General features: G+C 54.9%; 1 protein-coding gene across 4 annotated transcripts; it reads left to right on the top strand.

Annotated features, from left to right (window-relative positions):
- On the top strand, nucleotides 1-20,723 carry Dazap1 (DAZ associated protein 1). 4 transcript variants are annotated; one of them, XM_029565449.1, is made up of 13 exons: nucleotides 1-213; nucleotides 6,427-6,467; nucleotides 6,899-7,065; nucleotides 7,282-7,347; nucleotides 10,557-10,664; nucleotides 11,203-11,251; nucleotides 12,035-12,067; nucleotides 13,996-14,078; nucleotides 16,003-16,156; nucleotides 17,123-17,152; nucleotides 17,302-17,442; nucleotides 17,906-18,073; nucleotides 19,923-20,722. In XM_029565449.1, the coding sequence occupies exons 1-13, from the start codon at nucleotides 185-187 to the stop codon at nucleotides 20,093-20,095; spliced, it is 1,242 nt and encodes a 413-aa protein (XP_029421309.1). In that variant the 5' UTR covers nucleotides 1-184; the 3' UTR covers nucleotides 20,096-20,722. The 4 variants fall into 4 exon arrangements, with proteins under 4 accessions (XP_029421309.1, XP_029421308.1, XP_008835383.1 ...); XM_029565448.1 differs by having other exon boundaries at nucleotides 17,906-18,082; XM_008837161.2 differs by lacking the exon at nucleotides 12,035-12,067 and having other exon boundaries at nucleotides 3-213; nucleotides 17,906-18,082; nucleotides 19,923-20,723.
- The last annotated feature ends 119 nt before the right edge of the window (nucleotides 20,724-20,842 follow it).

Below are 20,842 nucleotides of genomic sequence, written 5' to 3'. Positions count from 1 at the left end.
TGCGGGAGCGCGCACGGGCGTGTGCGCAGGGCGGCGGCGCGGCGGCGCGGGGACGCGCGGCGACCGTTGGCGCGGAGGGAGGAGGCTGAGTGCCGCCGCCGTTGCGCAGATCCGGGCCGCGGCCGCGGGGAGGGACGTGCGGTGACCTTCCGGAGGAGCTGCGCAGCGGGCCGCACGGGGCGCCATGAACAGCGCGGGCGCCGACGAGATCGGGTGAGGCCGGGACTCGTAGTTGGAGACCGGGAGCGGGAGGCCGGAAACTGGAGAACGGGAGGACGAGGAGCGGGAGGACCCTAGAGGAGAACCTAGGAGGGTGGGAGGGGGAATCGAAACATAACCTAGGAAATGAGGGACACCCCCAACCATAATCAAGGGGACTGCAGGGTCCCAACAGATAACGCAGGCGACTGGAGGATCCCAAAACATAACCTAGGAGACAGGGGAATCCCTAACGGTAAACCAGGGAGCTGCAGGACCTCAAAAGATAAGCGTCGGAGACGGGGGAACCCCAAAAGGTAACCCAGAGGACTCCCAATAGATAACCTAGGAGACAAGGGAACTCCAAAAGATAATCCCAGTGGCTAGCCTAGGAGTCCAAGGGACCCCCAGAAGATCAACCAGGGGACTGTGAGACCCTGAAAGATAACCCAGGCGACCAAGGGTCTCTAATAGATAACCTAGGACTCTGTGGGACTCCCAGTGATAAACCAGAGGATTGGGGAATCTCAAAAGGCCACCCACAGGACCAGGGGACCCCAAAAATAATGCAGGAAACCGTAGGACCCTGAAAGATAACCAAGATAATCCCGAGGTCTGGGTGAACCCCAAAAAGACAACTGGAGAACTGGGGGACCTCAGAAGATAACCCAGGGGCCTAGGAGACCCCCACACGGAAGCTTAGGGGTCAGGGAGACCACAAAGGATAGATCAGGATGCTGAGGGATCCCTTAAATGAATCCCTGGAGTTAGGACTGCAGAGGATGTTGGGGGACTTCTAATCAAATAACTTCTAACCAAATAATTAAATGTACTGGGGAACACCCACAGGGGAGTTCAGGGATCAGAGAAATCCCCAAAGAATAATTCTAGGCATTGGTGGAACCTTACCTGAGAGCTCAGGGTTCAGGGAGACTCCAAAAGAGATGGTCAAACCAGGGGACACCAAAATGCAGACCTGGAGTCAGGCATGCCCCAAAGGATAATTGAGAGGATGGGAACCTCTAAAATGAGAGCTTGGGGGCTCATGGAGATTTCAAAAGAAAACTCACTGAGCTTGTGGGCTCTAGAGAGGAGCTTGGGGTGTATGTGGGGGGTTGTCAGGTAAGCATCAAATGATTCAGGGACTAGGAAACTCCAAAGAATAGGTCAGGGTGTAGGAGGACTCCTAAGTGGAGCCCTGGAGACCCTAAAGTTTAGCTCAGGTGTTGGGACCTCCAAAGCAGAGCCCTGGCGTCAGAGAGGCACCTAAGGACAGGTGAAGAGTCAGGAGGACCTGAAAGGAGACTGGGGTGTGGCTGTCGGGGAGACTCCAAAGGATGGCTCATGAGGCTATGGGACACCTCAAATGGTTTTGAGGAGCTGGGGATCTCCAAAGAAGAGTTTGAGAACTGAAAGACCCCAAAGAAGGTCCCTAGAGACTATGAGACACCCCCCCCTCCCAAAAGATAGGTTGCTGAGAGACCCAAAGAAAAGCCTAGGAGTCAGGAGACACCCCCCAAATGGTTGTGCAGGCAGGGCATCTGGAGCTCAGTGTGCTTGGAGACCCCCAGATGATAGTGGAGAGGCTGAGGATGGGTAGAGGGGACTTGGGGACTGGGAAGTGGCAGCCTGGTAGTGTGAGGACCTCGCTTAGGAGCTCAGGGATCAAGGAAACCCCAAAATGTAGTTCAGGATCCAGGGGATTCCAAAGACAAGTGCTTGGAGACCCAGAGACAGGACTTGGAGGGGGCCTCCAAAGGGAAGCTTATGAGTCTGTAGAATCTGAAATGGGAATCCAGGGGTCAGGGAGACCCTCCCAAAGGGGTTCAAGCACTGGGGAACCCCAAGTGGGGAGTTCTGTGACAAACAGGATCCTGAGGGAACTGGAACCCTAAATAGGGTTTGAGGACACCCAAGCTTGGGGTTCTGAAGGGACTTGGGCTGGGAGCCTGGGGTTTCTTGGGATCCCAAGTAAATATTGTGGGTGACCTCTGTAGGCCTTGGGCATCCCTCGCCACTGCCTTCTGTATTTTCTGCTGAGGGGACCCTGTATGACACAGAGGCACCCTCATCTGGTGCAGGAACTTGGGTGAGTACATGTGGCTAGGCCTATTGTGGGCTCATTTCCCCACCCATGACTCTTAGAACCTGGGATGGGGGGGCGGGGATTCCACACTGTGCCTTGGGGGCCTTGGTTCTGCAGTGCTATTGTGAATTTGGTGGAGAGAGTCTGGCCGGCATGTGGCGCCTTCCTCTGGTGGGATGTGAATTGCCCAGTGCCCTTGGTGTTGAGCTTAAGCACAGTGGGGCTGGAGCTGGGGTGCTTCCCTAGGAAGGGGCGTACTTCCTGCAGGGTGTTTCCAGCCCTGAGCACTGTGCTGTGGGGAAGGGAGCTGTCACATTTGTCCATGGCCATGAACAGCAGGTGCCTGTGTAGTGGCGGCTTTATGGCCTCCGGTGCCCAGAGCGTGGTGTCTGGAGGGCCAGGGCCAAGCACCATTTCCAGTGGCTGGTCAGATGCCTCCCTGGCCACCTGACAGTCCTAAGGCAGGCCTCCATGACACTGAGTACCTTGCCAGACGCTGCTGGGTCACTGCAGCCCTGCACAGACCTGCTGTGCACCTGGAGCATGCACAGTGCATGGTTGGGGACGCATGGGACAGGACTCAGCTCTGTGTGTCCCTTGCCAAAGCTGACCTAATGGCGAATTTTCAAGTGGTTTTTGTTTTTGGTGCTGGGGGTGGAACCAGGGCCTGGCTCTATTACAGAGCCACACCCCAGCTTCTAATTCTAAACCATGGGCTCTGGGTACTCTGCCACTCTGTGTGTGGCAATCTTACCAAGAAACTGACAAGTGTCCTTTGGTACAGGGGATTCTGTCCACCCCCAGGGCTAACCTGGGTGCTGCTAATGGAGTCAGCATGACAGGCTGTCCTGCATTCTCCTTTGGATACATTGTTCAGTGCCAACCAAGGCAGAGGCCACCTCTCCACAGGATAAGTGGATGGCAGGTGGACGCTGACTCCTGGGACTACCCTTTGGACCTGGTCTTGGGAAGGTAGCCCAGGGGCCATAGTTGGGGTCACCTCACATTTGAGCTGGAATCTTGTTTTTTGAGACATGTGGTCTCCCTATAACCACAGAGATCTACCTGCCTTTGTCTCCCCAGTGTTGGGATTAAAAGTGTGTACCATCAACAACGTTTTTATTACTTTATTTTTACCTTTTCTTTATTTTTCTTACATTTTATTTATTTGTATCTATGGGTACATTTGTGCTATGATGAACATGTGGAGGTCAGAAGATAGCCTGCAGAAGTCAGTTCTCCTTCTACCATGTGGGCCCCAGAGGTCAGGCTTAGATCATCAGGCCTGGTGGCAAGTACCTTCACTCACTGAGCCCTCTGACCAATCCAAGGGCTGGAGTCTCTGCAAGAGTGCTGAAGTGGGTGCTACACCCTGAGTTCATTGTGGTTTTCAGCATTCTGGTAATATCTGTTCATGCTGGAGGTCCATATGTGACCCTGCTTGCTGGAGTGGTGGAGAAGTGCTCTGTGCCAGGTGGGAGAGTCTGGGTCACATTCTGAGCTGGAGTGTCAGGGCCCCAGGCCACTGTGCCCTGTACCTCCCATAGTGACACTCGTGGACAGGAGGGTCTCGAAGGTCCCTCTGGTGCCCCAAGTGCTGTCCACAGGACAATCACACCAAGGCTGAGCCAGTAGCCTGGGTACCTTCTTCTGGCTTGGGCCAGGGACCTGGAGGTTCTGCCCTGTGCAGACTGTTGGCTAAACCCCTGAGGTTTGTGGGGGCTGGACATGTGAGGTTGGGGTGAATGCATCCTGCTGAATCACAGTAAGGTCTGTCGTGATGGGTTTCTTTGTCCTACCAAGAACAGCCGTTGGCACAGGCCAAGGCAACTGAGGTTCTGCCTTGGACTGGGTAGGGACCTTGCTGGGGATCAAACCAGCTCTCTGCTTAGGGTGCTTCTCTTCAGGTCATCCTGGGCTTATAGGGTGCAGAGCAGTGGCCTGGTCTCCACTCCAGTGCCATGACCAGGGTCCCCCTGGGGATAAATGAGCTGCAGTTGGAGGTGGCTCTGTTGTCACCTCATCATTTGCAGCTGCACCTGTTGTGCCCCCAGCTGTGCCCTAAGGGCCTTTGCTCCCTGGCCTTGGCTTCTGTGAGCACTTGGTTTTTCTTTGGTCACTGTGGTTGGGGGCAGGCTGTATGCCAGCATGATGACCCTCACTAATTTCATCCCTGTCACCAGTGCCCCCCCCCCCCAATCACTTTCCAGGAGGTCTCTGCACTCATCCTCAGGCAGAGGCCAGGCCTCTCACACTGTCCTAGAACCTGTGACACTAAAGTTGGCTTGGAGGCTGTCACCAGGGGCTGTAACTGGAGGGCCAGGGCTGTTCATGATACGAGAGCAGCTGGGCTAGCCAGCAGTCATGAGAAGCCAGGGCCCTTCAGCTATAGGAGTGTTCTGTCTGTAGGTCTCCTGTATCCTGTAGGTGAGGGCAGGTACCAGGGATGAACTGCAGGCCTCTGGCTCATAGCTGGGAACGGCTATGGCTCTGTTTCCTTCCCTGCCTAGAGTGGCTGGGGTTGGTCTGGCTCTGCTTGGTTCTGGTAAGTGCTCCTGCAGGGCCCTGAGTGGCTCAGGCACCCCACGCAGCTACTCTGCTGATCTACCAGGGTACTGCCTGCTTTGGGGAGCCTCAGGGCTATTTGAGGCCTGCAGGCAAAGAGGCCTGGGGTCCTGTTTCTGTAGCATGGGTGGGATGAAGCAGGTCAGTCTCCACCTGCTTCAGCCATGGCCTGACAAAGCTGAACCTTCTCCATTCTTCAGTTTGTAAGTGCTAGCACCATGCCTTCCCCCATGTAGGCCTGGGTCTCAGTCAGCCTCTGAAGGACTCAGGGGTCCGGCCTGTAGACCCCAGGGCTCTGTTTTCCATTACCTTGTCTTGTTGGATACCTGCTCCCACTCCAGACTTAGGGTTTGGCACAATCACAAAGGAAACCAAACCTCATCCTGAACTCTTCCAGAACCCTCTGTGAGGATTGGCCTGTCTTAGATGATGGTCTCTCTGAACAGGAGTGGGCCCAGGTCAAGCCTCAGCAGAGTCTGTACTGAGAACCCTCAGGTGAGCTCATCATCTTCCATGAGTGACACTTGCTTAGTAGCACAAACTTTCATACCTTTAGGTGACACAACACCAGATGTGGCAGCATTAGGCCCACAGTATCCATGGCCTGGCCTGGAGCTTCAAATCCCCTTCCTCTGCTTCTCTAGCTGGCATTGCTGGCAAGCTCTACCCAGCCTTGGCACGTTGTGGCATCTGGTGTCTGAAATCTCTGGGGCCTGGACCTGCCCAACCAGTTCCTCCCTCTGCCCCAGGCTGAGCTGCTGCCTCCTGTTCTCTCTGGAGCCCTGCTGCCAGCAGCTTCTGTCAAGAGCCAGGCTTACTGTTTGGGCTTTCTTAGGCATCACCTTACCCTCCCCAGGCTACAGCCTGAGGACACATGTGCTTCTGTGGCAGTGAGGCCTCTAGCTAACTGCGTGTGTGCCTAGAAGGGACTCACTTGGCACAGATCAGCCGCAGGAGGCCTCTGGGTTCAAGCCTCGCATCCAGACCTGGCTAGCACCCCTGAGAGATGAGAGACTTGTGTGGTCACCCATGGTCCACCAGCCACTGCAGAGCCACCTGGCTGGAAGCCCCTGGCCTACATGCTCACTGAGCAGGGCTTTCAGTCTCTGGCTGGGCATGGGGCACTTGGCTGCCCATGGAGGACAGGGACATGGGGATATGGCTTTCCCAACCAGGTGGGCTGGCTTCTTTTGTCTCAGGTTGTGACTGGGTTTGGAGGTGGCTCCGTGTACCCTTACTCGGGGACTTGTTCTGAGTGTCTCCCTGGGGTCAGCAAGTAGGATGGCCTGCTCTCTCTGCCTCTCACTCCATTCCCACAACCCTGTGGCAAGGCTGGAGACCTTCAGCAGCCACCCAGAGGCTGCAGGGGGCCCTGAGCTGGCTGCTGGCCTTGGTCTTGTTGTCTGGTGACCCTCAGGCCCAGGCTGGCAACTGTAACATGACCTGTCATGCAGTGGGACTCCAGTCACTTCTCAGGGCCTGATGCAGTATGGAAGCTCCCATGTGCCCTGAGACTGATCGAGCAGAGAGCTGGGGAGGTGGTGGGAGCCAGCTGAGTCCCCCTCTTCTCCCTACAGGAAGCTCTTTGTGGGCGGCCTGGACTGGAGCACCACACAAGGTAGGAGCTGACCCTGCCACCGTATCGCCTGCCATTGGCCTATGTCCCTTGGCTGGGATGGAGCTGGCTATGAAGCCAGCATGCCTGTCCCCAGGAGCCAGGGCAGGATGGTTCCCAGAGTGCTCCTTGGCCTTCCCTTGCACTTTGTCCCCTCAACACCCCACATCCCCCATCCCCTCCCCAGCAGTGAGCTGCTGAGCAGAGCTGTTCTCTCTGTTCCCTGGGGTTGATGTGCTGGAAGAGTGTGCAGTGACCCCTGAGGTGGGGTTGGTGTGCGTGCGTGTGTGCGTGCGTGTGTGTGTGTGTGTGTGTGTGTGTGTGTGTGTGTGTGTGTTTACCCTTGTGCCTAAGTTCTGTGTGTGTGTGTGTGAGTGCATGCGTGCATGCTTGGGTGTGCCTAAGTTAGTGTGCACTCTGTCATGTCTGAACAGAGACTCTGCGCAGCTACTTCTCACAGTATGGAGAAGTTGTGGACTGCGTCATCATGAAAGACAAGACCACCAACCAGTCTCGTGGCTTTGGCTTCGTCAAGTTTAAGGACCCTAACTGCGTGGGGACAGTGCTGGCCAGTAGACCGCACACCCTGGATGGCCGGAATGTAAGTGACTTGCAGGCCTTCCTGTCCCTACCCAAATCTCTAAGGCTGACTGTGGAGTTTGGGCTGTTGCAGGTGGGGTGCATTAAAGGGTTGAGCCTTGTGGTGCCCAAGGCGGGAGTTGGGTTGAGTGCTGGCTGTGGCGGCGGCTGTTGTTGTGTTGCCCCTTGCAGAGAAAGTGGCCTCCTGATCACAGGGTTGGCTTGATGCTTCCCACAGATTGACCCGAAGCCCTGCACACCTCGGGGGATGCAGCCGGAGCGGACAAGGCCCAAGGAAGGCTGGGTGAGACTGGGCTGGGCACTGCTACAGGGTGGCTGAGGGTGGTGGGCGTCCAGTGGGAGTTGGCCATTGAGGGCTGGGCAGTGCCTGCTTGAGCAGGTATAGATCTTTGAGTCCTTAGGGAGGATGGGGTGGCTCATGCCACCCATTAGGCAGGTTCCTTGTGTGGCACTTGCTCCTTGTCTGTGCCATACCTCAGCGCTCCCTGCCCAGTACAGTCTTCAGTTCCTAGTGGGCCTGCGCTGCAAAGGCAGCTCCTCTGTCCTTGCTGAGGGCCTGTGGCCATTCTCTCTAGCATCTTGGACCTTCGTAGCAGCTTATTTGTTTGGGGGAGGTGTCCTCACCCTGTAGACCAGGCTTGTTCATGCAATCCTCCTGCCCTGGCCTCCCTGGTGCTGAGGTTACAGGTGTGCCCTGCCACGCCTTGCTGTATTCCAACTTAAAAAATAATTTTTTAATGTTTTTTTTTCTTTTTGGTCTTTTAGAGACTGGGTCTCCCTGTAGCCCCAGCTGGCCTGGAACTCACTATGTAGACCAGGCTGGCCTCGAACTCACAGAGATCCGTCTGCCTCTGCCTCCTGAGTGCTGGGATTAAAGGCATGGGCCACCACGCCTAGCAAGAGCATATTTTTTAAAATTCTGTTTTATGTGTTTTGAGTGTATTGCCTACGTGTATGTGAGCCCACAGCAGTCAGAAGAGGGCTTCAGATTCCTCAGGAACTGGAGGTACAGACAGTTGTTAGTGTTAGGACTTTGCAAAAGCAGCCAGTACTCCTGATCACTGACCCAGTTCTACAGCTCCCTTTTTAAAAAAATTTTATATTGTTTTTTTGACACAGGGTCTCCCTGTAGCCACACCTGGCCTGGAACTCACTATGTAGACCAGGCTGGACTCAAATTCACAGAGATCTGCTTGTCTCTGCCTCCCAAGTGCTGGGACCAGAGGCATGCACCACACCTGGCAAAAAAAATTTTTTTGAAAATTTATTTTTATTGTACATGTTTTGAGTGTTTGCCTGCATGTATGTCAGTGAGCCTCTGCTTGTAATACCCATGGAGTTCAGAAGAGGGCTTCAGATCCCTTGGAACTGGAGTTATGGATGGTTGTTAGCCACCATGTGGGTGTTAGGAACCAAACTCTGAGCCTCTTTAAGAGCAGCCAGTGCTCTTAACCACTGACCTGGTTCTCCAGCCCCTTTTTTTGTTTACTGTTTTGAAATAGTGTCTCACTATGTAGCCACAGCTCGCCTGGAACTCCTTATGTAAACCAGCCTGGCCTTAAACTCTAAGATCCACCTGCCTCTGTCTCCCAGTGCTGGAATTAAAGGCGTACACTACCATGTTTGGCTACTTTCCAGCTTTTTAGGATATTTCTTAAGGAGAGAAAAATTGTAAATTTTTCTGTGCAGGCGCCTTTAGACTTGCACTTTAACTGACCCTGGACTCTGGGTCCTGTGTGTATAGCTGCCCTACTGATCTGTAAGGTGGTGGTCTCTCTGCGACTGACTCAGCTGTGTAACACAGTGAGGCACACTGTGTATACAAACTGCTCACTTGGGTGAGGCCATTGTCACTGACACCCTTAAAGGCCAGTGCATCCCAGTCTAGGCCAGCCTGGAACCCAGGATTCTCCTTCCTCAGCCTTCTGCATGTAGGGATGGCAAGCCTGAGGCACTGTGGCTGGATCAGAAGTTCAGTCTTTTTTTTTTTTTTTTGGTCTTTTTAAGACAGGGTCTCCCTGTAGCCCCAGCTGTCCTGGAACTCACTATGTAGATGGGGCTGGCCTTGAATTCACAGAGATCTGCCTGCCTCTGCCTCCCGAGTGCTGGGTTAAAGGTGTGCGCCACCACTCCTGGCAGAAGTTTGTTCTTTTAACCCAAAGTGGTTAGGATCATTTGACATGTGGGATCCTCCAAAAGAGAACAGAGGGAGCTGAGTATGGTGGCACACACCTTTAATTCCAGCACTTGGGAGGCAGAGGCATCTCTGAGATTGAGGCTAGCCTGGTCTACATTAAGGAGTTCCAGGGAAGCTGGGGCTACAGGAGACCCTGTTTTAAAACAACAGAGGACAGAGTTAGAGTAGTGACCAGAGTGCAGCATCCTAGGATGGGTGGGAGGCAGAGCAGGGGGCATTAAGGCGGGGGCTTGTCTGCTGTCAGAGCTGTTAGGTCCTGTGTCTTCAGCTTTTCATGGCCAGCTGGCACTCCTGAAGCTGCCTTTGTTTTTTAACCTTTCCCAAATCCCTTTCTTAGCTCTGGGTATATAGGTCAGTGGTGAGTGCTTACATGGCATATGCAAGGTTCTGGGCCAGCCCAGCACTGTGAGAAAAACATTTGCAAAATCTATGTTTACATTGCAGGATCCTTAAATTTCTTTTGTTTTTTTTAAAATTACATTTATTTAGCCAAGCATGGTGGCACATGCCTTTAGTCCCAGCACTCTGGAGGCAAAGGCAGGCGGATCTCTGGGACTTTCATGTCAGCTGGGGCTACAGGGCGACCTTGTCTCAAAAAGACCAAAAAAATAAAATTACATTTATTTATTGTGTGTGTAGAGGTCAAAGGACAACCTGCAGAAGTCGGTTCTCCTTCTGTGTGGTTCCCAGGGTTCAAAGAGGTCATCAGACTTGGTGGTGGCAAGCCCCTTTCCCACTGAACCACCTTGCATGCCCTACAGTGCAGGTTTATTTGTTTGAAACAGGCTGTCACTCTGTGTTGGGCTGACCTTGGTCTGCAGCTGACCCCTAGGTGCCCAGCTTTTATCCTCCTGCTGGCTGTAGCTGTGGATAGCATGCAGGATGTATGTGATCTGTGTCCTTGTTGCCCATCTCTTGGGGCATAGCTGAGTCACAGAAGCCATGCTAGGGGCTGTGTCCAGTGGAATACACCTGTTGTCCCAGTTCTTGGGAGGATGAGGAGCAAGTTTGCCATGAGTTCCAGGCCAGCCTGGGCTACATGACAAGACACTGTCTGAAAAAGGACAACACAGCTAGGTGTGGGCACATTCCTTTAATCCCAGCACTTGGGAAGCAGAGGCAGGTGAATCTCTGTGCATTTCAGGCCAGCTGGGGCTACAAGGAGACCGTGTCTCAACCAAAAACCAAAACAAAACATAAAAAAGGGACAACAAAACCCCTGAAGGGTGGCATGGCGGCCAGCCTAGGGGCTGGTAGTCCCCCAGTCACGACTGACCCCTTGTTCCCAACTACAGAAAGGCCCCAGGAGCGACAGCAGCAAGTCCAACAAGATCTTCGTGGGGGGCATCCCCCACAACTGTGGGGAGACAGAGCTCAGGGAGTACTTCAAGAAGTTTGGAGTGGTGAGTTCCTCACCTTCCCAACACCAGTGTTGGCCTGATTGGAGTTCCCCATGGTAGCACATGGCTGGTCCTAGCTAGACCAAGTCCCTAAACCCTGGGGCACCTGGGTGCCTGGGTTTGCCCACTGCAAAGTTCCTTGTCCAACTGGTACCTACAGGCCACCAGGCATTGAGGTGTTCCCAATATCCCTACAGCCCAGCAACTCTAGGGGGCCGAGATTTTCCTGGCGCCACCTTGTTTCTGGAGCAGACTGGAACCTTCTAGGCACCAGGGGACTTAGAACAGCTGTGTGGGGTACACAGTGGGCTCCTGAGCATCGAGGAACCATGTTCGGGTGTGCTCGGGTGTGGTGGTGTTTTTATGGCCTGTAGACACTGATTGCTCAGGGGGGGTGGGGGTGGGGGTGTCGGGCTGAGTGCAGGCCAGGGCTGCCATTCTTTGTGTGGTAGGCTCTCTTAGCTGACCTGCTATTGGGCAGCATCTGATCCTGGGGCCACGCAGGTCTAAGGCACCCACCTCATCCTGCCTTCTCCCACAGGTCACAGAGGTGGTCATGATCTATGATGCAGAGAAGCAGCGGCCTCGAGGTAAGGGTTAAGCCTGTTTATCCCGACCCGTGCCCTCCCCTCAGATGGCAAACTATCTCACCCCAGAGAGGCCAGGGTTGGACGCTGTGCAGCCAGCAACATGGGCCACATGGTCCGACGCAGCCCCACACTCTCCACTCCCTCCACATACTGCTCTTGCCACCTGGGGACATTTTGACCACCTGACACAAATCCCCATGGCTTTGTGTTTTAAAAGGCCTACTGAAGTTAGGCTTGGCACCCCTCATGACACTGCCTCTGCCTACCTGATACCCATAGCCCCTGGGCTGAGCTTCCTCTACCCATCTGTGATTTTTATTTTTCATGTTTTTCCCTCTAAGTCAGAGGGCTGGGCAGGGTGCAGCCCAGCTGGTCCTGAGCATCCAGTACTCCTGTATACTCTTACACCCCCTTTGTTTTTTTTTGCTGTTTGTTACCCACATTTTTGGTTCAACAGCTACTTTAGGCTGGACCGTTCTACCCCTCGTGACCCTCACCCCAGTGACCCTCACTCCATGTCCCTCACCCTACACAACTGTCACCCACATGTCCCCATACACATCCCACCTGCCTGGGTCCCGAGCAGGCACCATTGGGAGCATAGTTTGCCATTTGAGGCTCCACTGTGCAGGATGCACCTCTCACTCTGTGGTTTAGTGTTAAGTCTTAGTCTTAATTACATAGACATACATGCTTAATGACGTACGTAGTGCATAGAGTACGGTACGATAAGTAAGCTGTCTCCTCTCTCTGTGATGTCTGTGATTAACCATGTCTCTCTAGATCTCTCTCCAGGTGCTAAGTTAAGTCACACAGGTACAGGCCCGTCCGCAGTCAGAGGACGGAGCGGCTTCGCTCCCGTGGGGTGTAAACGAAGTTTCAGTGTGTTTGTCCCGCTGCCGCCTCTGACATGACACAGAGCGAGCGTGTCCCGCCCTGGCTCCTCCCCCACGGCCCACCGCCTCTTGCACTGTGCCCGGACCCAGCCCACCAGGTGGCTGCAGACACTCCCGCCGTCTGAGAAAATGTCAACTTCTCACATCTTCATCACTATGTTGTGTTCTAAATACTGCCTCTGACCTTGTGAAGCCTCGGTGCGGGACTCCGAGGGCTGCTCCTAGGTGCTCCCACCCCGGCTGCCACAGCCCCCAACTGGCAGGGCCCGGCTGGCACAGCTGCCGCCGTGGCCCGGCCCGGCCCAGCTGGACCCAGCCGGACCCAGCTAGTGTTGCTGACCCGTGCTGGAGGGTGCAGGAGCTGGGCCAAGAGCTTCGGGGCTGGCTTGTGGGCTGTCCCCATTGGGCTTGGAAGTGTCCCCATGGGTTGCAGATAGTGGGCGGTCAGCGGGCCCAGAACTTCCTGTCCTAGCTTTCTGACTCTTGCAGGATCTCGGTCGGTCTCAGTCCCCTTCTCCTTCCTGCTCTCCGTCCCTTGACTTCACGTAGCACACCCTCCCGTCACCACATTCCTAACATCACTTGCTCCCTACTTTCCTCTGTCCTCTGTCCTGTTCTCTTCGGCCTCTGGCTCCTCTGTGCCAGCCTTTCACAGTTCCCCTTTGTCTCCTCCTCCTGTCTGCCCTCATCCTCTCCCTCCATGTTCCATTCTCTTCTCCATCCACTCTTCCTCTGTGTCCTTCCCCTTTGTCCTCCGTCTCTGATCTCTCGCCCTTTGTCCTCTTTCTCTACACTTGCTCCCTCCATTCTCCCCTCTGTCTCGTCTTCCTCTGTCCTCTCCGGCCCCGATGCCATATATATGCTCATGCATGCCCAGGACAGAGCAGGCCCCCACTTTCTGCCTGGGCTGCTTCCTGCTGAGCTCAGCACCCCATCTCATGAGCTTGAAGTCCAATCCCCAGGCCATCCTTTCCCCACTCCCCTGCCATAGTGATGGAGAGCCTGTCACACCATCCCGTTTCAGCTCTCTAGTCCCCTTGCCCTCTGTTCCCCCAGCTCTGGGCCCGAGCGCTCAGCCTTGGCGGGAGGCCAGAGGCCCTGTCCCTCCTGCCCCGTTAGCCGGGTGGCCGCGCTCGACCCAGACCAACCAAACTTCGTTTATACTGCCACTTTTCTTGTGTTTGGGAAATGCTAAATTTTTTTTCCTTTGAAATTTTCTTTTCCTTTTTTTTCTTTTTTTCCTTTTTTTTTTCTTTTTCTTTTTTTTCTTTTTCTTTTTTTCTTTTTTGATGACACCATGCCTCTTGCTGTTGCTGCTGACAGCAGAGTCTGAGCTGCTGGAATCCATTGTGGCCTGTATCTCTGTGTATTATTACCTGTATTTACTGTGTCATACGTGCATAGAAGCGTAGCATCGTTAGACGGTAGGACTCCGCGGGCTTAGCCAACAGCGTTGGGTAAGCCTGGCGAGGCGCTCACCATAGGAACCGTACTCGTTAAGCTTAGAGCAGTGGCCTGCTGCTGTCAGCACTAGCTGCCAAGCCAATTGCAAACCCCGGGGGCGAAGCTGGGTTTCAGGAGAGCAGCCAGCACACATCACACACCCCATACCATGCCCCCCCATCCTCCCAACCCCAACGCCCCAGCTCCCCACTGGCCTTGCTCAGCCTGGGGAGGGTGGATGTCAGTGTCCACCTGTGCCCGCCTGCCATCCCAGCCCCAGGTGGGCTTCCCCCACACAGGCCTTGACTGCAAGCCAGCTCGCCCCCGTGGCACCCTGATACTGTTCATCATCCTGTTTTGTGTCCCACGCCCTGCTACCTTGATTCACTCTTCGTCGTTGGCTAGGTTTTGGATTTATTACTTTCGAGGACGAGCAATCAGTGGACCAGGCTGTCAACATGCATTTTCACGACATCATGGGCAAAAAAGTGTGTAGTTGTAGTTTTATTTTACCTTAAGACCAAGCTGAGCCTCAGGCAACTGAGGGGTATCACTGGGAAGCTGGGGTCCCTGGTCAAGCGGTCCCCACAGGCCTTGGCCTGCGCGGGCCTGGGTGGTGGGGTGGACTCTGGGGGGTGGGTAGCCTCCAGTGAGACCCCAGCGTTGCCTGAGGCTTGGTTTCCTTGACCACTCCTTCAGATGTGGCCCCGCCCCTTGTGTACCAGTGACCTTGCTGACCTTGCTGACCTTGCTGACCTTGCTGAGCAGGAGCCTCAGCAGTGAGGTTCCGCTCTCAACTGAGCACATTAAACATCCTGAAGGATTGGTTCTCAATTGGGTCACTTACTGTGAAACTCCGGGACAGCCACATGCTCTTGATAGCCCTTAACCAACCACGTGCAGTCAAGTGACCTATGGTGTTTGTCTTCATACTGTGTGGTCGCCATGGTGGCCCGGCAGGCCAGGCCTTCCCAGCTCCCAAAGCCCATTCTGCTCAGCCCCGGGATGATACCTGCAACTCCTGTGGATGCCTGTGCTTGACTCTCCATCCTTGGCAGCAGAGGAACAAGGTGTCCCATGTCCTGGGCTAGGCAGCAGGCTCTGTTCCTTCTAGAAGGACCCTGCTGAGGCAGCCCTGGGGCTCCCTTCCCTGCAGCCTAAGTCTAAGCCAGCATGCAGACTGCAGGGACACTGCAGCCGGCAGTTATGGCCAGGGTTTCTGTGCAATGGTGGGGGTCCAGTGACCACCCAATGTGGAGAGCCGGCTTCCATCTCCATCCGCATACCCCTCAGGGTCGTACAGTACTGTTTGTCCTCAACTGCCTCCCCTGGGCACTGCAGCCTGCCCATAGCTGACCTTCACTGGTCAGTGTAGACCCTGAGTGATTCTGGGGGTCTGGAGCTGGCACTGCGTGTTGATTGAACCCCAGACTGAGGAGCCACAGCCTGAGTTCTTGAAGCAGCATGTGGCACTGTCTTAAGATGACAGACTGTTCTGGAAGCAGAAGCCACATCCCCCAGAGCCCCAAGGCTGTTAACCTGGTGCTGTCAAACACCCTCCTGTTCCTTGCCACCATGCCCTGAGACGCATCTAGTGCCTGCCTTAGTGTCCTTGGGGTTCTCTCACAGGGAGCCAAGGTACTGTGCTCAGCACCTCCCACCCGCTGGAGCTTGTGCCCTGAGCCTAACCCTGGCAATAGGCACCCTAGGGAGGGGCCACTGTCCTCGGTACCCCAGTGGAGAGCAAGGTGGGCCTACGCTGTCAGCTTCCCTTAGCACCCTTGCTACCTACTGCCTCCTTGTCCCTTGCCCGGGCTGGGCTGCTGTCTTTAACACAGTATGAAGATTGCTTACTGATCCCGATGTCCATTTTATTGCATGTTTGTTGACTTTTTCGTTAGCTGTACCGTAAGGTTCTTACATACATTCCCTCTGAGTTAAATGAGCTTCCTTGAGCGTTAGCCTGGGGAAGGTAAGTCTTTATCTTCCACTAGATGTTAAATAATGGAGTCAAAGCCAGCGTGTTTCTCAGGTATTTGGGGGCGGGGGACTGTCCTGGGTGAAGGAGGCTGCCTCCGCCCTATGCGGGGTGCCCTAAGTGGGGCACCCTTGGTGCCCCACTGTGGCCGTCTCCCGAGGGCTTTTGGGTCCGTGCTGCTTGCAGTGGGGGCCACAGGCCGTCTTCCCAATGCATCTGTTGTACCTGAGAAACATTTTTTATAAAAAATTATAAAAAGCAAAGAGATTTTTTTTTTTTTAAAGAAAAAAACCTACTGGCCTACATAAGCTTCGTAGTTAAGTAGATAATGTAAGTCATAAGGTGCTAAGTGTAGTCTTAAGTCACCGAGGGTGTGTCTGAAGGGCCGGGGCACGGCTACAGCTCCCCCCTGAAGTGCACTCCCGTTTGTTTAGGTGGAGGTTAAACGGGCTGAGCCTCGGGACAGCAAAAACCAAGCACCGGGACAGCCAGGAGCCAGCCAGTGGGGCAGCCGAGTTGCGCCCAGTGCCGCCAACGGCTGGGCAGGTCAGCCCCCACCCACGTGGCAACAAGGATACGGTCCACAAGGTAAGGCGAGAGCCCGCTGCTGCTGGTATGGGCTCCCTCTCCATCAAGAGGGCATTGCCAGCATTGGCCACCTCCCTGTCCAGGGTGGGGGCGCTGGTATTGTCACTGGAGCAGCTATCAGGCTACAGGAAGGGCCTCTCCCAGCCTCCTTCAACATAGGCCTACAGGGCGGCCCTGGGTGCTGGCCCTCTCTGTGATGGCGTCAGGCCAAGTGTGTAGCCCTCTGCCCAGCCCTGTCTGGTGCCTAGTGGTGCTTAAGGGACCCATGAGGGCCCCAGGCCACTGTCAAGGCTCCAGTGTGCATCCAAGTATGTAGCTAGCACCTCCATTTTTCTAGAATATTCCCATGGTACATAGCTTTTTTTCCCCAGTGCTGGAGATGAACTTTGGTCACACATGCCAGGCGGGTGTGCATGCTGCCCTGTGCCCCAGAGAGACCATCTCTTTTTTCCCCCCTTTCCTTTGGGACATGGTTGGTCTCTGTATCCCAGGCTGGCCTTGAGCTTTCCCACCTCCTGCCTCAGCTGCCCAAATGCTAGGATGGCAGACATAGTAGGACACCTTGGCCGGATGTCCCATGTCCTTTGTGCAGAGGCCCTGTGTGTGCAACCAGCACGTTACCCAGCAGAGGTGACGAGGAGGGTCTCACCCAGGAGATGGGCTCTCCTGTGAGGGTGAGATCACTGTCGCTGGGTGCTGAGCAACTGAGGAAAGCGTGGGTTTGTTGTGGCTCATGGGTTGAGGGAGCAGTCCATCATGGCCTGAGGTTAGGAGAAAAGAGCCATGTGTGCTGGTACCCAGATAATTTTCTTTTGATTAATTTGGGGACCCTGGCCACGGGACAGTGCCCCTCTCTCTCATCACACCTCTTGAAAAAAGGGCACACCCAGAGCTTCCTGAGCGACTCCAGGCAAAGTCACTTTGACTCTGGAGGCTAACTGGCACCTTCTCTTGTTTTCCGTCTAGGAATGTGGGTGCCAGCAGGACAGGCGATTGGTGAGTCGTGTGCAGAGGGATCAGAGTCCCCTGCTGGTCCACCATGCTGCGGGCGCTGGGGCACTGGTACCCAGGCAGAGGCTGTGGCCTTGGCCTGGGTCTGGGCTGTGCTGGGTGTCCACCCTGCACTCACTCACTCTATGTTGCAGGTGGCTATGGACCACCGCCCGCGGGCAGAGGAGCTCCACCACCACCACCGCCCTTCACTTCCTATATTGTGTCCACACCGCCTGGAGGCTTCCCCCCGCCACAAGGTTTCCCGCAGGGCTATGGCGCTCCGCCACAGTTCAGTGAGTACCATCCTGCTGTACCCAAGTGCAGGGTTCTGTTCCAGTTCCTGGGTGGTGGAGGGGCTTTGGGGAAAGGGTTTGCCAGCTCAGAACCATAGCCTCACTCTGTAATTCATTGGGGACAGCAGTAGGGCCTGAGAGGCAGAGCCGCTAGCCCAGGCCCAGTTTGCCTAGCCTGGCCTGTGCCTCACCGAGCATCAACTTAGGTAACCAACATGAGGACTAATGGTGGGTTTTGCTGGTAGCTGAATCCTCTGGTGCTGGGCTGGAGCCTAGGACCCTTGGGTGCCAGTCCTGAAGTTTGACCTGGATTTCCTGGTTTCCTGCCGCTGGGCACTGTCGCCTGCATCTGCGAAGAGCGGTGGTCCAGGCTGGGAGCCCCTGCCCTCCTGTGTGTCGTGTTGAGTGAACGGTGCCCACGGCCACCGTGACTGCGTTCAGCACCTCGCTCTCTTATCCACAGGCTTTGGCTATGGGCCTCCACCCCCACCACCTGATCAGTTCGCCCCTCCAGGGGTCCCTCCTCCACCTGCCACCCCAGGGGCTGCCCCGCTGGCCTTCCCACCGCCTCCATCGCAGGCTGCCCCTGACATGAGCAAACCCCCGGCGGCCCAGCCGGACTTCCCCTATGGTCAGTATGGTAAGTGGTCAGGATTGTGAGTGTCTTTGGCTGCCTTCCCCTCCCAAGACAGGATCTTAGACACCACTTGACTTGGTGCTGGCCCTGTGGGGGCACCAGGCTCCCAGAGCTGCTTTCTGAGCCTTTCCTTGTCAGGGTGGCCTTGGGCCCCACCACTTACAGCCATATTTTGGGGGAGCTCCTCTGCCGAGCAGCCACAGACCAGAATACACAGTCTGCGGTGTGGGCAGTCCAGGTGCACTCATGAGATTGTCACGCATGCCAGCTGCTTAGGTGGGTCTGGCTGCTGTCACCCGGTAGGACAGGCAGCCTGGGAGGGGCTTGGGCACACAGCTCCATATGGCCTTCTCAGGCAGGCTGTCTTCAGCCCTTCACCCAGAGCCTCTCCCTGCAGAGCCTCTCCCCCCACCTCAAACATGGTAGGCAAGGACCTCTCCAGCAGCCTCGCCCTCAGTCCTCTTTTAAGCTTTTTTGCTTATTTAGATGCTTTAAATTTACATATTTATTTTATGTGGATGTGTTTATGCGTACATGTGTGTAGCATGGCACACATCTGAATGTCAGGACAGTTGAGGTTGAGTTCTTTCTTCCCATCATGGATGTTCTTGGGGTCAAGTTCCGTGTTGTCAGACTTGGTGTTGAATGCCTTTACCAGCTGAGCCATCTTGTTGGCCCCCATTCCTTTTCTTTTTGAAAAAAAAAAAAGTTTTTTTATTTTTATATCATATAGTGCTTGCATGTATGTAAGTGCATGAAGTGACCAGGGAGGTTACAGGAGGGTGGTGGATCCCTTGGAACTAGAGGTTGTGAGCTGCTATGTGGGTGTTGGGAAAGCCTGGATCCTCTGTAAGAGCTGCCAGTGCTGCAGTCTCTTTTCTGGGGAAATAAAATTCCACCCTATATAGCCCAGGCTGGCCCTGAACCCCAAGTTTCTTCTGCCTCAGCCTCCTCAGTGGCATGAGTGTTCCACCGCTCTCAGGATTTTTTGTTTTGTTTTGAGACAGGGTCTCCCCGTATTCCCCAGCTGACATGGAACTCTATATGTAGGTCAGGCTAGCCTCATTCTCACAGAGATTCACCTGGCTCTGCCTCCTGAGTCCTGGGAATAAAGGTGTGCTCCAAAGTTGATTCTTGAGCAGGACAGCCCTGCTGGGGTGTGGCTGCAGGCTCCTGTAGAACTTCATGCTGGGCTACCCTAGGCGAGTTTCCCTGCTCTGGGCTCTCACCAGGCCTGGGTGCATGTTGTGAGCCCTGGGCTCAGGCTGCCCATCCCTTACCTTGGTGAGGCTGAGCATGGATTGGGTCTAGGTGGGTGCTGCCCTCCTACTCACTGTGGCCCCGACCAGTCTCAGGACCAGAGGCAACCACAAGCCCAAGGCAGACCTGGGTCCACACAGCCTTGGGATGGATGCATGGTAGGTGCTCAGTGTATCCTGCACAATTGGCCTGGTGGACAGAAGATGGCTGTGGGTCTCTGGAAGCTTCTCCCATGCCTGGGGTTGGCAGGGGCCTGTTTATGGACATGAGGTCTGCTGGGCTGAAGGGGTCATTGGGAAGTTAGGCTGTACCCCAAGACTGCCCTGTTGGTCACATGTCATCAACTGCAGTCTGTTTCCAGGCTGCTGTGGTGAGTGTGAGTACCATGGGCTGGGGCTTGGAGATGGGGCTGGTAATGGTTGTGCAGCCTGAGGTCTCCCTAGGTGAGACCCTGCCTGGGGCCTGGGAGCCATGGGCACTGCTCTTGCCTGTGACCTGTCTCCCCATGGCCCCCACAGAGCCAAGGCTGGCCTAGGTGCTGTCAGGCCCCGAGTCCTTCAGTAAGTGGGTATGCCTTCCGCAGGTTACGGGCAGGACTTGAGCGGCTTCGGCCAGGGCTTCTCAGACCCCAGCCAGCAGCCACCCTCCTATGGGGGTCCCTCAGTACCGGGCTCTGGAGGACCCCCCGCTGGTGGCAGCGGCTTCGGACGTGGCCAGAACCACAATGTGCAGGGCTTCCACCCCTACCGGCGCTAGGCTGCCGGGCCACGCGAGGATTCGGACTGTGAACTCGGGACAATCACACGGCAGAGCATCAACCACTTGACCTGGGGGGCTGCCAGGCCGCGTCTGGACTGAGGTTTTCAATATTTTTCTTTTCTCTGACCCATCAGCACAATAAAAAGCAAGTCACTTGTTCAACAACAGGGTTTAAGTAAAAATGCCTTCAGCTTTAATTCAAAATTTCAGGTTTCTTTTTCTCTTTTTTTGGAAATTATTTTCCTGAGCCTTTTTGTTTTACCGTATATTGTAAACTTTTATGTTAAAGAAAAATATACATTTACAAATTGTGAGATTTTTTAAGAGAAATTTTCTACAATGTATACTGGCTTATTTTTTAATTTAAAGCAGGGTGGGGGAGCGGCCCGACTGGGGCGGAGTCTACTGAGTGTTTGGTTCTCTCTCTCTCTCTCCTTCCTTTCAGCAGCTGCTTACGTGGCTGCAGTAGGTGGTGGGGCGCCTGGTGCAGAGGTAGTGGTGACATCACAGGTGGCCTGGGCCCTGCACCCGAGTCTGGGGGCTTACTGGAGGCCCCGCTGCAGGGCTTGGGGTCCCATTTAACAGTTTGACCCGGTTTGAATAAAGCAGCACGTTCGGATCAGAGCCCGCTTGGTGTCTGCTGTGTCTTGGCTTGTGTGTCTTGGCTTCTGTCCCTGTCTGCTGGGAGGGGCCTGACCACAGCTCTGTGAGAAGTGGGGACAGGACAGCCATTGTTGACCCATT

Source organism: Nannospalax galili, unplaced genomic scaffold (genome assembly GCF_000622305.1).
Source record: "Nannospalax galili isolate Female #2095 unplaced genomic scaffold, S.galili_v1.0 scaffold77, whole genome shotgun sequence".
NCBI lineage: Eukaryota > Metazoa > Chordata > Mammalia > Rodentia > Spalacidae > Nannospalax > Nannospalax galili.
Note: the sequence above shows the minus strand (reverse complement) of the source record. Positions and strands in the feature narration are given on the sequence as shown.